The sequence below is a fragment of the Mastomys coucha genome, unplaced genomic scaffold (assembly GCF_008632895.1).
Source record: "Mastomys coucha isolate ucsf_1 unplaced genomic scaffold, UCSF_Mcou_1 pScaffold22, whole genome shotgun sequence".
Lineage (NCBI taxonomy): Eukaryota > Metazoa > Chordata > Mammalia > Rodentia > Muridae > Mastomys > Mastomys coucha.
Genome location: NW_022196905.1, coordinates 168,840,835 through 168,853,635, shown reverse-complemented (window position 1 = coordinate 168,853,635; position 12,801 = coordinate 168,840,835). Strand labels below are relative to the sequence as shown.

The 12,801-nt window shown below is 42.5% G+C and overlaps 1 protein-coding gene and 1 long non-coding RNA gene across 4 annotated transcripts in view; one reads left to right on the top strand and one right to left on the bottom strand.

Moving 5' to 3' along the window:
• Chrnb3 (cholinergic receptor nicotinic beta 3 subunit) overlaps window positions 1–12,801 on the bottom strand; it is a 29,658-nt gene that overhangs the window by 13,396 nt on the left and 3,461 nt on the right. Inside the window, exon 1 of one of the 3 annotated variants that reach the window (XM_031342763.1) lies at window positions 7,036–7,538. The exons of 1 other annotated variant lie outside the window; for it this stretch is intronic. In XM_031342763.1, the coding sequence (XP_031198623.1) occupies window positions 7,036–7,129 (94 nt within the window). In that variant the 5' untranslated portion in view covers window positions 7,130–7,538. Of the gene's footprint in view, window positions 1–6,912; window positions 6,979–7,035; window positions 7,539–12,801 lie in introns of those variants that run through there. One more of the 3 variants, XM_031342766.1, reaches the window with a different exon arrangement.
• LOC116071277 overlaps window positions 6,730–12,801 on the top strand; it is a 16,275-nt gene continuing 10,203 nt past the window's right edge. The window contains exon 1 of the long non-coding RNA XR_004110801.1: window positions 6,730–7,048. This is a non-coding gene — a long non-coding RNA (uncharacterized LOC116071277). The remainder of the gene's footprint in view (window positions 7,049–12,801) is intronic.

Below are 12,801 nucleotides of genomic sequence, written 5' to 3'. Positions count from 1 at the left end.
CCTTCCTGGTCAGCTCTTAGGAAGAGCTTTTACAAGCTCCTAAATACGTAAGCCCCCGAAATGATCTCACCTTAAAACTAAAGCCTCAGTTGGAGTGCTGACATAGAAGTGCGGTCTGATATAAAGAAGACTTCTTTCTATTCAAGCATGTGCTGGCAAACCTAAAGCAATGAGATCCCTAAGTACTATGTTTAGCTTCTCTATGAATGCTCAAAATCCTGTGAAAGCCTGTAAGACCTAAATCTGTAGGATTGTCTTTACCCGAGAAGACCTCTGGTTCCACAGAGACACACACAATGGCCAACAATCATAGGCAAAATGCTCAGTCCAGGTTTACTAACCAAATCTAGAGGTTGTCAGATGGATGTAGGAAAGAAGGTAGCATCCCTTTGGATACATGAGGTCTCCACGGGCAGTTCCCTAACTGAGGAGTAATTCAAGGTGTACGCATAACTGCTCTCGGGGTGGGCTGGGGTTCGAAAAGATGGGTTGACCGTGCAAATCAAAAGACTAAAATTAGAATGACTATATGCTCCACCTCCATGCATCCTGGACATTGCCCTGAAGAACTCTGTCCTAGTAAAGAGATATCCTGTTCATTGCTGCTGTATTCACAATAGCAAGAAAATGCAATCAGCCTACATGTCCACCAATTGATGACTGGATAATGAAAATGTAGCCCACCCTGGAATGTTTCTTAGCTGTAAGGAAAAATAAAATTATGAAATGCAAAGGAAAATGGATGAACCTAGAAGATATAGTGAGGTAAACCATGTTCAAAAAGACAAATACAACATGGATACAACATCGTATGTGGATTCTAACTTCAAATGTTTAAATTTGAATATAGACTTTGGGCTTCCTGCAAAGGTAAGGAAACTAGAAAGGACCAATGAGACAAGGGAGGTGTCTTAAGGCAGAGGGGGCAGAAAGGTTTAAGTAGGGATGGGGTAGGGCAATGGGTGAGAGAAGAGGGTAAGGGAGAATTATGAAAGGCCTTATGGCTTTGTACGAGAATTTAAAATATAGTTCTTTTTTTTTTTAAAGGAGTTTGAACAAAGGTTCCTTACATGGATAGATAATGCTGCTTCCAAAAGCCATCGGTTATGAAATAAAAATCTTACTCCGAGGAGTGCGATACCTCCCTGAGTTATTGGTCAAGGAGGCCCCAGGAAGCCCATGGGGTGGTTAGTTTTTTTGTCAACTTGATACAAACTAATGTCATCTGAGAAGAGGGAACTTTAACTGAGAAAATGCTTCCAACAGAAGGGCCTAGAGGCAATGTTGTCAAGGCATGTTTTTATATTAATGATTGATATAGGAAGGTTCAGCCCACTGTAGGTGGTACCACCCCTAGGCAGATGGTCCTGGCTTGTTACAAAGCAGAATGAGCAGGCCATGGAGAGCAAGCCAATAAGCAGCATATCCCCCATGGTCTGTGCTATAGTACCTACCTCCAGGTTCCTGCGTTACAGTCCTACACAGACTCCCCTTGGTGTTGGATTATGGCCTTGTAAGATGAAATAAATCCTTTCCTCCACAAGTTCCTTTCTGTTGTGGTTTAGTAAGCAAACTTGGACAACCCCAAACAGCCAAGGCTATTGTCACTGGAATGTGTTGCCTACCACAATTACATGGTTATGGTGGTTTGACTGAGATGTTCCCTATAGTTTTGGGGGTTTGGCTCCCAGTTGGTGGCCTTGTTTGGGAAGATTAGGAGATGAGATCTAGGGAGGAATTTTGTCACTGGGGGTGGACTTTGAGAGTTCAAGACTTCTGCCAATTTTCTGTTTGCTCTCTGCTTCCTAGTTGCAGTCAGAAAATGTATGCTCTCAACTGCTGCTTTCACCATACCTGGCCAGGCTTCCCTGCTGTGACAATGGTGGGCTCTTAGCCCTCTGAAACCGTAAGCCCAACAAAACCATCTCTTCTCTGAGTTGCCTTGATCACAGTGTTTTACCATAGCATTAGGAAAGCAACTAATAGAGAAGTTCATACCGGGGGTAGACTCTTGCTGTGGCAGGCCTGACCCTGTTTTTGTTGTTGTTAGTTGGTTGGTTGATTTTTTTTTTTACGTGTGTTGGTTTGGTTTGGTTTTGAGGAATGGGGTAGACTTTGGGACCTTGAACCAGAATGGCAGTTAAATGATGTAAGCAGAGTTTACTTAGCTCTCCACAGGCCTTAGCACAGAATCTACTACTGAGTTTTGCTAACTAGACATGTTTGCAGACTGTCTTCTGATGTAGATATTATGTAATCCCAATCCCAGGTTGCTACCCTGCTTTTGACCATTTAGTTCCCAGATAAAAGATACACACAACCTTTATATTTACAATAAGCTTTAAACAACACGAGAGCTGGGCAGATATCTATCCTCTATGCTATTAGAATCTACTTTCCTATCGATAACCCTGAATTATTACTTACTATGTTTCATCTGGGCTGCTCTGAGCTCCAATTGGCCAGCTCTCAGGCCCATGTTTTCATGACTCACCCAACCCATGGCGGCTTATTTCCTTCCTCCTCATCTTCTTTCAAGCCTGGGAATCCTAAACCCCACCTAGATCTCTTCTGTCTAGCTATTAGCAGTTGGCATCTTTATTTACCAATCAGAAATAACTTGCGAGCAGGGTCACATGAAGTCATTTGGATATAGGTGCAGACTCCAGGTCTTGGGGGCCGGCACTTAGCACTACAATCGACAGCAAGACCAAAACCTCAAGAGCCTTCTACATAATTATGTCTAAGTTCATGGTTTACTGCTACTCCTTCCCTTGATCTGAGACATTTCTTTGTTCAGTGGGCAGATGTCAATACAGACAATCATGACAAAGTACTGAGAATAACTGACAAGTGCTCAGCCCTAAATGGGTCATCTATATTATCTCTCATCACACTCCAGGGACAACAGGGAAAATCAGAAAAAAAAAAATGGAAGAGGCAGAAGATGAGGAGAAGTGCCATTTTTTTCTGTATCCACTCCTCTGTTGAAGGACATCTGAGTCCTTTCCAGCATCTGGCTATTATAAATAAGGCTGCTATGAACATAGTGGAGCATGTGTCCTTATTACATGTTGGAGCATCTTCTGGGTATATGCCCAGAAGTGGTATAGCTGAGTCCTCAGGTAATACTATGTCCAATTTCCTGACAAACCACCAAACTGATTTCCAGAGTGGTTGTACCAGCTTGCAATCCCACCAGCAATGGAGGAGTGTTCCTCTTTCTGTACAACCTCTCCAGCATCTGCTGTCACCTGAGTTTTTCATCTTAGCCATTCTGACTGGGGTGAGGTGGAATCTCAGGGTTGTTTTGATTTGCATTTCACTGATGACTAAGGAGGTTGAACATTTCTTTAGGTGCTTCTCAGCCATTCAGTATTCCTCAGTTGAGAATTCTTTGTTTAGCTCTTTGTGTACCCCATTTTTAATAAGGTTATTTGGTTCTCTGGAGTCTGACTTCTTGAGTTCTTTGTATATATTGGATATTAGCCCTCTAACTGATCTTTTCCCAATCTGTTGGTTGCCATTTTGTCCTATTGACAATGTCCTTTGCCTTACAGAAGCTTTGTAATTTTACGAGGTCCCATTTGTCAGTTCTTGATCTTAGAGCATGAGCCATTGGTGTCCTGTTCAGGAAATTTTCTCTTGTGCCCATGTACATGAGACTCTTCCCCACTTTCTATTAGTTTCAGTGTATCTAGTTTTATGGTACATTTACACAATGGAGTACTACTCAGCTATTAAAAACAATGAATTTATGAAATTCTTAGGGAAATGAATGGATCTGGAGAATATTGTCCTGAGTGAGGTAACCCAATCACAAAAGAACACACATGGTATGCACTCTCTGATAAGTGGATATTAGCCCAGAAGCTCGGAATACTCAAGATACAATCCACAACCCACAAGAAACTCAAGAAGAAGGAAGACCAAAGTGTGGATACTTAGAAGAGGGGACAAAATACCCATGGAAGGAGTTGCAGAGACTAACTATGGAGCAGAGACTGAAGGAAGGACAATCCAGAGACCACCCCACTTGGGAATCCTTCCCATATTCAATCACCAAACCCAGACACTATTGTGGATGCCAACAAGTGCTGGCTGACAGGAACCTGATATAGCTGTCTCCTGAAGGCTCTGACAGTGCCCAACTAATACAGAAGTAGAGGCTCACAGTCATCCATTGTACTGAGCACAGGGTCCCCAATAAAGGAACTAGAGAAAGGACTCAGGAGCTGAAGGGTTTGTAGCCCCTTAGGAGGAACAACAATATGAACTAACCAGTACCCTCAGAGCTCCCAGGGACTAAATCACCAACCAAAGAGTACACATGGTGGGACTCACGGCCACAGCTGCATATGTAGCAGAGGATGGCCTAGTTGGTCATCAATGGGAGGAGAGGCCTTTGGTCCTGTGAAGGTTCTATGCCCCAATGTAGAGGAATACCAGAGCCAAGAAGTAGGTTGGTGAGCAGGGGGGTGGGAGGGGAAAGGGTTTTTTTTTTTTTTTTTCGGAAGGGAAACCAGGAAAAGGGATATCATTTGAAATGTAAATAAAGAAAATATCTAATAAAAATAAATTTTAAAAAAAGGAAGAAATAAGAATTTAGTATGTTCACTGACCATAGAAAATTATAACATGATGGTAGTTAAGTGTGGGTCAAAAGTGTAAGATCGCCCAGCAGAGGTGGCTCACACCTTTAATCCCAGCACTTGGGAGGCAGAGGCAGGCAGATTTCTGAGTTCAAGGCCAGCCTGGTCTACAGAGTAAGTTCCAGGACAGGCATGGCTACACAGAGAAACCCTGTCTCAGAAAAATAAAAAAGGGGAAGATCATTTGGATCTTGGAGGTCCTGGGAAATTTTAAGAGACATTCCATGACCTGTTTAGCAATATGCTTCTGACTCCCATTTTAAAATTACAGTGTAGAGAAATAGAGGCAAGAGCAGAACAAGCAGTTGAGGGTAGTTCAGCATCTCTCAAAGTTTAAGTGGATTGAGGCACGTACATGGTAGTCTAGGTTTGGAGACAGTATAAAGATCGAGACAAGGAAGAGATCCCTTGGCTTCTCCTTGTTACTTTACTTCTTTGGGTCTGTGGCTTGTAGCATGGTTTTCAAGTATTTTATGACTAATATCCACTTCTAAGTGAGTACACTCCATGCATGTCTTTCTGGTTCTAGGTTAACTCACTCAGCATATTTTCTAGTTACACCTACTTGCCTGAAAATTTCATGATGTCCTTATTTTTAACAGCTGAGTAGTATTCCTTTGGGTAAATGAACCACATTTTCTTTATCCATTCTTCTATTGAGTGACTTCTGGGTTGTTTCCAGTTTCTAGCTATTACAAATAAAGCTGCTATGAACACACACACACACACACAAAAAGAAGTGCCATGAAATTCTGACTTCTGAACATCAACCTCATCTACATCATGCCTTTGTACTCATGAACTCAAAGAAGCTGTTGTTACCCATGCAAAATCCACTTTCCTCTGTGTGTGTGTATGTGTATGTGTGTTTGTATGTGTGTGTGTATGTGTGTGTATGTGTGTGTGTATGTGTGTGTATGTGTGTGTATGTGTGTGTGTATGTGTGTGTATGTGTATGTGTGTGTATGTGTGTATGTGTGTGTGTATGTGTGTGTGTATGTGTGTGTGTACGTGTGTGTATGTGTGTGTATGTGTGTGTATGTGTGTGTATGTGTGTGTGTACGTGTGTGTATGTGTGTGTATGTGTATGTGTGTGTGTACGTGTGTGTACGTGTGTGTATGTGTGTGTGTATGTGTGTGTGTATGTGTGTGTATGTGTGTGTATGTGTGTGTATGTGTGTGTAAGAATATGGCAGCCTGAGGAGGAAGAAGAAGGAAGAAGAATGATGTCATCATGTTTCAAATAAATTTTAAATTTTTAAACAAAAAGGCTAAAGAAAAAAGATACCTCATGCTTTTCTCTTAGGAAGAGATTTCCTGTTTCAGATCTTTAAAGTGTTCTTGGATGTTGTCTTAATAAATAGTTCATAAGTGTTAATATTAATGGGTAAAATTCAAGAATTGTGTTTTCTATCAACACATATATATTTTAAAACCAAGAGGAGGCTATGTGGCAGTAATTTGACATTTTTTTTCAAAACCTGTCATACAAGGAGAAAAAGAGAAAATATGATATTAAATTTTACTTATCTTTTTAAAAATGCTTCTTAAAATGCATGGGGAAGGGCCTCACAAGGCCCTGTCCCTAGCTGAGTTAATGCCAGCTGGGGAATTGGAGAGCCATTTTTCTTCAAGAGTGTAGCCACTGCGAAGTTGTCTGTGATCTAACATCATGTCATATAATAGCCCAACATCCATGCAATGCAAGCAACCCTGATTACACTCAGAGGGTTATTAAGAAAAAAAAGACATGAAGGCGGATGTAGGTCCTGCTGGCAAGACAGAGGGAGTGGGAGAGGAACAAAGGACATTGTGTGGGGGAGTATATGACCGAAATACATATATGATGTATGAATCTGTCAGCAATAAATAAAAATTATTTTTAAGACCATAACAAAAGAAGATGAGCTATAGCCGAAGCTGAGCCTCTCCCTTTCTCTTCCCCTCAAGAATGCCTCCGTAGGAACACAAAATGCATTAAAGTAAAAGCATTAATGTGAGCAACAGCGGGAAGTGTGGCCTTACAGTTGGGTTTATTCGTTTAAAACTCGCCCTTCTGGAACTTTAGTGCTTCGGCTGTTATTAATAAGAAGAGAGCAGGGAGGCAGGGCAGCTGCCAGAGGAGCAGTGCGGGAAGGGACCTAAAAGCTTCCTGGAAATATCAGGGGAGGGAAAATGGAGACTCCCTGGAGCTTCTTGTTGGAAAAGGTGTTTGCTTGGCTCCTCCTTCTCTCACCCCAGAGTTCAGAACAGATCTCACCCGGACGGACGGACAGACGGCTTCCCAGCGTCTCCACAGCCCACTCCAACCCCTTGCTACCATGGCGCAGACTCAGATCCCCGAGTTCTGCTCTTGCTCGCTCTCTCTAGACTGTTGACCTACCTACTACTCTCAAGTAAGTAAGCGTTGAAAACCGGAAGAGGAGCAGAGCTTCGCCTCTCCCATCTCCCCTCCAAATCCAATTCCCCAGTCTCATGCCAGCTCTGTGGCCTTCCCTTCTTCTCTGCCCTCATCTCAAGCACACCACACAGATCTTCTCCTCCATCTTCCTCCTGACTCATTCCATTGTCCCAGCCCCCAACTCCAGCAGGCATTCCCTGAGAACCTCAAAGTCGTGCCAGCCAGAGAAGCAAGTAAGCCAGGAAAGCAGGGAGGCACGTGTCCGATCTTCATTCTCTCTCCCTCCTCCATATCCCATTCCCCAGTCTCACCCCCAGCTCTGTAACAGACTTCCTGTTGTGGCTTCTCCTCATTTTTCTACCCCCATTCCCTGGGACTAAGTGGACACTGGTAGAATAACCCACTTTCTGCCCACTTGTGGACCCCCTAAGTACTTCTCTTCTAGCCCATTCCCTTTCTAAGTGCATCTCTGAATACCTAGAAACACATTCTACCTGTAACCCCCAGTGGCTATACCAAGCAGGGTCCCAGAAGAATTTCCTACCAGGCAACACACAGCCACCACACCCTCCTGGGAATGAGAGAGAGCCACAGAAAGCAAGGAACAAAACACCCATCCAGTCAACATAAGAGCAGATCAGCACCTGATAAGATCAGCACCTAGGCTTATAATCATCCTAAACCCAGATGTGTAGATGCCAGCATGAAAACACAATCAGTAACAGCCAGAATAGTATGTCTCCACTAGAGCTCAACCACCCTACCATAGCAGGCCCTGAGAAATACAACATAGCTGAAGCAGGAGACAAGGACCTTCAAATAACCTTCATGTATATAATAGAGGTCCTTAAAGGGGAAATTAATAAGTGCCTTAAAGAAATCTATGAAAATACCAACACAAAAAGTGGAAGCAAATGAATAAAACCATTCAAATCCTAAAAGTATAAACAAAATCAATTTTTTAAAAAAATAAGGAAATCTGGAATTTAAAAACTTAGGAACTATAAGAAGCTTAGCAACAGAATACAAGAGATAGAACAGAGAATCTCATGCACTAAAGACAAGACAGAAGAAATGGATACTTCAGTCAAAAAAAAAAGTTAAATGAAAAAGCAGACAAAAAATCTAGGAAATCTGAAACATTATGAAAAGACCAAATTTAAGAATAATAGGAATAGAAGAAGGAGAAGAAACCCAGGTCAAAGACACAAAAAAAATATTTTCAACAAAGTCGTGCAAGAAAATTTCTCTCACCTAAAGAATATGACTACCAAGGACCACAAATCACACAGAATAACAAATAGATTGGACCAAAAAGAAAGTCTCCCCGGCACATAATAAACAAGCACTAAACATACAGAACAAAGAAAGAGTATTAAAAGCTGCAAAAGACCCACTAACATATAAAGGCAGAACTGCTAGAATTACATGGGACTTGTCAACAGAGACTCTGATGGTCAGAAGGGATGGGACAGATGTGCTATAGACTCTAAGAGGCCATAAATGCCAGCCAGGACTACTGTAACCAGCAAAACTTGCAATCACAACAAATGGAGAAAATAAATATTCCATAATAAAACCAAAATTAAGCAATATGCATATGCAAATCCAGCCCTACAGAAGGTGCTAGAAGGAAAACTTCAACCTCAAGAAGGTAATTATACCCAAGAAAACACAAGGAATAACTCTCTGCATCTAAACCTGTTTCTTGGGCTCCTTTGCTTCTGCTTGTTTGTTTTGTCCTATTCTGGTGTATTTGCTTCTGTATCCCTTAGAAGCCTGTTTCTCTTCTAATGAGAGACAAAAAAGGTATGGATCCAGATGGGGGGGAGGAGGTGGAACTGTGGAGGAGTAGGTAGAAGGTGGCACAACCATAATCAGGGTATATCATATGAGAAAAAAATAAATTTTCAATCAAATAAAACCAGATGAGGACTGTGTTTTTCTTGCTCAAGTCACCAGATGGTTTACCTCAAATGTGGGGGGAAACGGCAGTAATTACCAAGCCTCCCTGCTCTCTACCTCTCTCCTAAGAGCCAGCTCCTCCTTCCTACCCCTCATTTCTAATTCCCTTCTGTCTCTTGGGCCAATGTGCTTCTCCCAGTACATGCCAGGACGCTTCAGCTCTAACAGGCTCTTTCCCTAGCTAACTGCATGACCCTTCCATCCTTCTGCCTTCCTTTCTTCCTTCCTTCCTTTTTTCGTCCTTCCACCTAGTAGTTGCTTAGGTGCCATCTCTTTAAAGAGGCCACTCTAGGGAACATTCTCTAAGGATTCTTTCCTCTCTGTCCTGAACCTACTTTACCATCCATTGGAACCTCTAATCATGTTTTGTGCTCACTTGTAATTGAGTGTCTGCCCTCTTAGATAATACAAGCATACAAGCGTGGCTTCCTATTTGCCTGACAGCACCTTGGTTCAAGATGCCTGGGGCAGCAAGGGAAACTCCTGCAGCTACTAAGTAGAGACAAATTGACCTGTCTTCCAGCATCTTTTTAAGTTTTTACTTTTTTAGATTTATCTTTTCTCGTGTGTGTGTGTGTGTGTGTGTGTGTGTGTGTGTGTGTGTGTGTGTGTTGCCTGTGCATGCATATATGCCATACTTGAAAGCCTGGTACCCAAGGAGGTCAGAAGACAGCTTCTGATCCCCTGGAACTGCAGTTACAGACACTTGGGTGCCACCACGTGGGTGCTGGGAATTCAACTGGGGTCCTCTGCAGAGGAGTAAGTTCTCTTAACCACTCTGCCATCTCTCTAGTCCAGTCCTTCAGCATCTTTGCTTACTTACAAGAATGACGTCAGAAGTATTGCTTAGAGTAATGAGCTGAAGAACATATAATCAATACTGTCAATGGCTTAAACAGTCCTGTAACTATGAAAGACACCTGTCCAGTACCTCGGGAGAGGTTGGTCTCCCTCATCTGTCTCATTGGCACCACCTGACTAAGCTGCTGGGCCACAGGCTGAAATCCCTGAGAAGCCCCTCTGTTCCAGTTTAGCCCAATTAGCACAGATTACTTACAATGTTGTCTCAAATGATTAATTGAGACACTTGAGGGATGCCAAGAACTACAGAGTAAAGTCCTGTAATGTGTCTGTGCATGTGTAAGTACACACACACACACACACACACACACACACACACACTACAGAGGTTTCTCAGCTGAAACAACCCTGTGCCCTGAGAATATTTATGTGGATGAAGTAGGTCTTGCTGAGGACAAACAAGGCTCTTGTCACTGAATTTTCAGCCCCATTCAGAAAACTGTACAAAAAAATTGTACAGTTCTTTTGAAGGGAAATAAGGTAACATGTTCAGTAAGTCTAAAATGGTGACATCCAGGTCTTGCTTTTCACCTGGTTCCAGTGTGTGACTCGGCTCTTCCATGAAAGAAAACACATTTCACACTGTATTTACTAAAAGGTGGGGCGCCCACAGCATATAAGGTTGTACTGCTTAGAGTAGACTAAACATTTGTGTGGCCCAAATTCATATGTGGAAGCCCCCAACCCTAAAGTGAGCATTTTGAAGTTACAGCCTCTAAGGAGGGGGAACAGAGGAAGGGGCTGTGGGAAGATCCAGAAGAAATATCTACCATATAAGAAGGGTGCTCTCACCAGGAATTCTCAACCCTGCTCAATTCACCAACTTGTAGTATTTATTGTATTATGGCAGCTGGAGCTGACTGGGACAAGTCTGTTTTGGCCAAAGCAAATTCATCAAAGCAAACAAGTTTTTTAAAAAAAATAAAGGCCTTAGTAACTATAGCAGGAACAGGAGATGAGCCCAGATGAGTTAATGATTTGTCCTTTTAAAATAAAATATTAATGACAATAGGAATATTCGATTCTTTGAAACTATAGCCTTGATAAATATTTGATGACATGTGTTGAGCGAAAAAATGAATTAGCAGTGGTCATGTTCTATGACAGATGAAGCAGAGGCCCTGGCTCACTGCTCCCGCATACATAAGACTATAGATAATAAAGATTTCAGGAGGGCTGGAGAGATAGTTCAGCAGTTAAGAGCACTAACTGCTCTTCCAAAGGTCCTGAGTTCAAATCCCAGCAACTACATGGTGGCTCACAGCCATCTGTAATGAGATCTGATGCCCTCTTCTGGGATGTCTGAAGACAGCTACAGTGTACTTACATATAATAAAAATAAATAAATAAATAAATAAATAAATAATAAATAAGATTTCAAGAATGAATGAATTCTGTCTTGCAAACTGATTCATCCTCTGAATTGATAGTACAAGACCAACACCCTAAGAGGCATGCCATTGACCACTGACAAGGCAAGAAGCTGTTCTGGAATGATAGGAGAACCTGGCTTGGAATCTCTAGGAAGCCTGTATTCCCCATATTCAGCATCAGTGAAAAGGGGAAATGACACTGAACATGAAATATCGACGCCTGAACATGAAATATCGACGCCAGAACATGTGGGAAAAGCCTCTCTGTGCTCATCCAAGCACTGCATTGTAAGCTGAAGATGTTGTGATCCTGAGAGTGGAGCGGCTTGCTTAGCTCTAGGCTGGAAATAAACAGCAGCTGGTGAGTTTCAGACTACAAAGTCAGACCATTCTACATGCCCATGGTTATCTGAGGATTGCAAGGGGGTGGCTGATTTATCTTCAACATGATCCCCTAATATACACACATGTATGTATATAGGTATATGTGTATATATACCTATATACATATAAAATGGTCTCGACAGCCTGATTCTAGGAACACATGTTTATTATTGTTGCTATTTTTATGTTGTTTGGTGGCATCACGCCATTTCCAGTGTGCTTTACTGTTTGCTGTGGTCTAGACGTCAATGGCCCCATGTGTTGGTGATGGCTGTTGAGATGTACTGGCACCTTTAAGAAGAGAGGGGAAGATCTTTTCGGTACTGAAGGGTGCATTTGAGGGGATGGTAAGATACTGGAATCCTCTTCTTTTTGTACTCTGGCTCATGATGTAAGCAGTTTCCCCCCCCCCCCAAGTCTCTCCTCCTGCCACAACCTGCTGCCTCGCCGCAATCCCAAAAGATCAGACTAGAAAATCCAACTGCAAGATAAAAGAAACATCTCATGCTCACAAGTTGCCTGCTACATGTATTTTACTACAGGCTAAACGAGACGACATCCTGTTGTCTACTGCAGCCTCGCACGTGGAAGAGTCTGAAATTCTAAAACTAAGACACAAACAGTATCTGTATGATCTCGGGGGAGCACTTAATTCTGGCATTTCATAGTCTGCTCAGAAGTTCCCTTCTGTCGCTGAGGTCTGACCATTGAGCTGCATCACTTTGCCCACAGATTCTCTAATGGAGGTATCGATCTGCAGTCATTCTCCTTGGAGGCAGACAGGAAGGGAATGTTCCTGCTTCATATGTTCCTGTTCCTCTGTCTCTTATCTCCCCTTATCTAGTTACTTTGAAATCATCCCGTGAACATCTATTTGGTGTGTGTAATGCAGCAGGTGTAGAGATCTGCCACCTGATGGAGCTTTCTCAGTTCCTAGACTCTCCCATCTTCTCCTGTTCCTCATCTCCCTATTTACACTCTCTGGTTTTTCCTGGAAAAATATTTTCTTTGCATCCAGACAGGTAAATTCTCAGGTAGAAGACCATAAGAGGGAGGAACAAATGGAGTCAGAGAACGCATGGTCAGAGGCAGAGATAGGGCTTCTATGGTCAGAGGCAGAGATGGGCTTCTATGGTCAGAGGCAGAGATGGGGCTTCTATGGTCA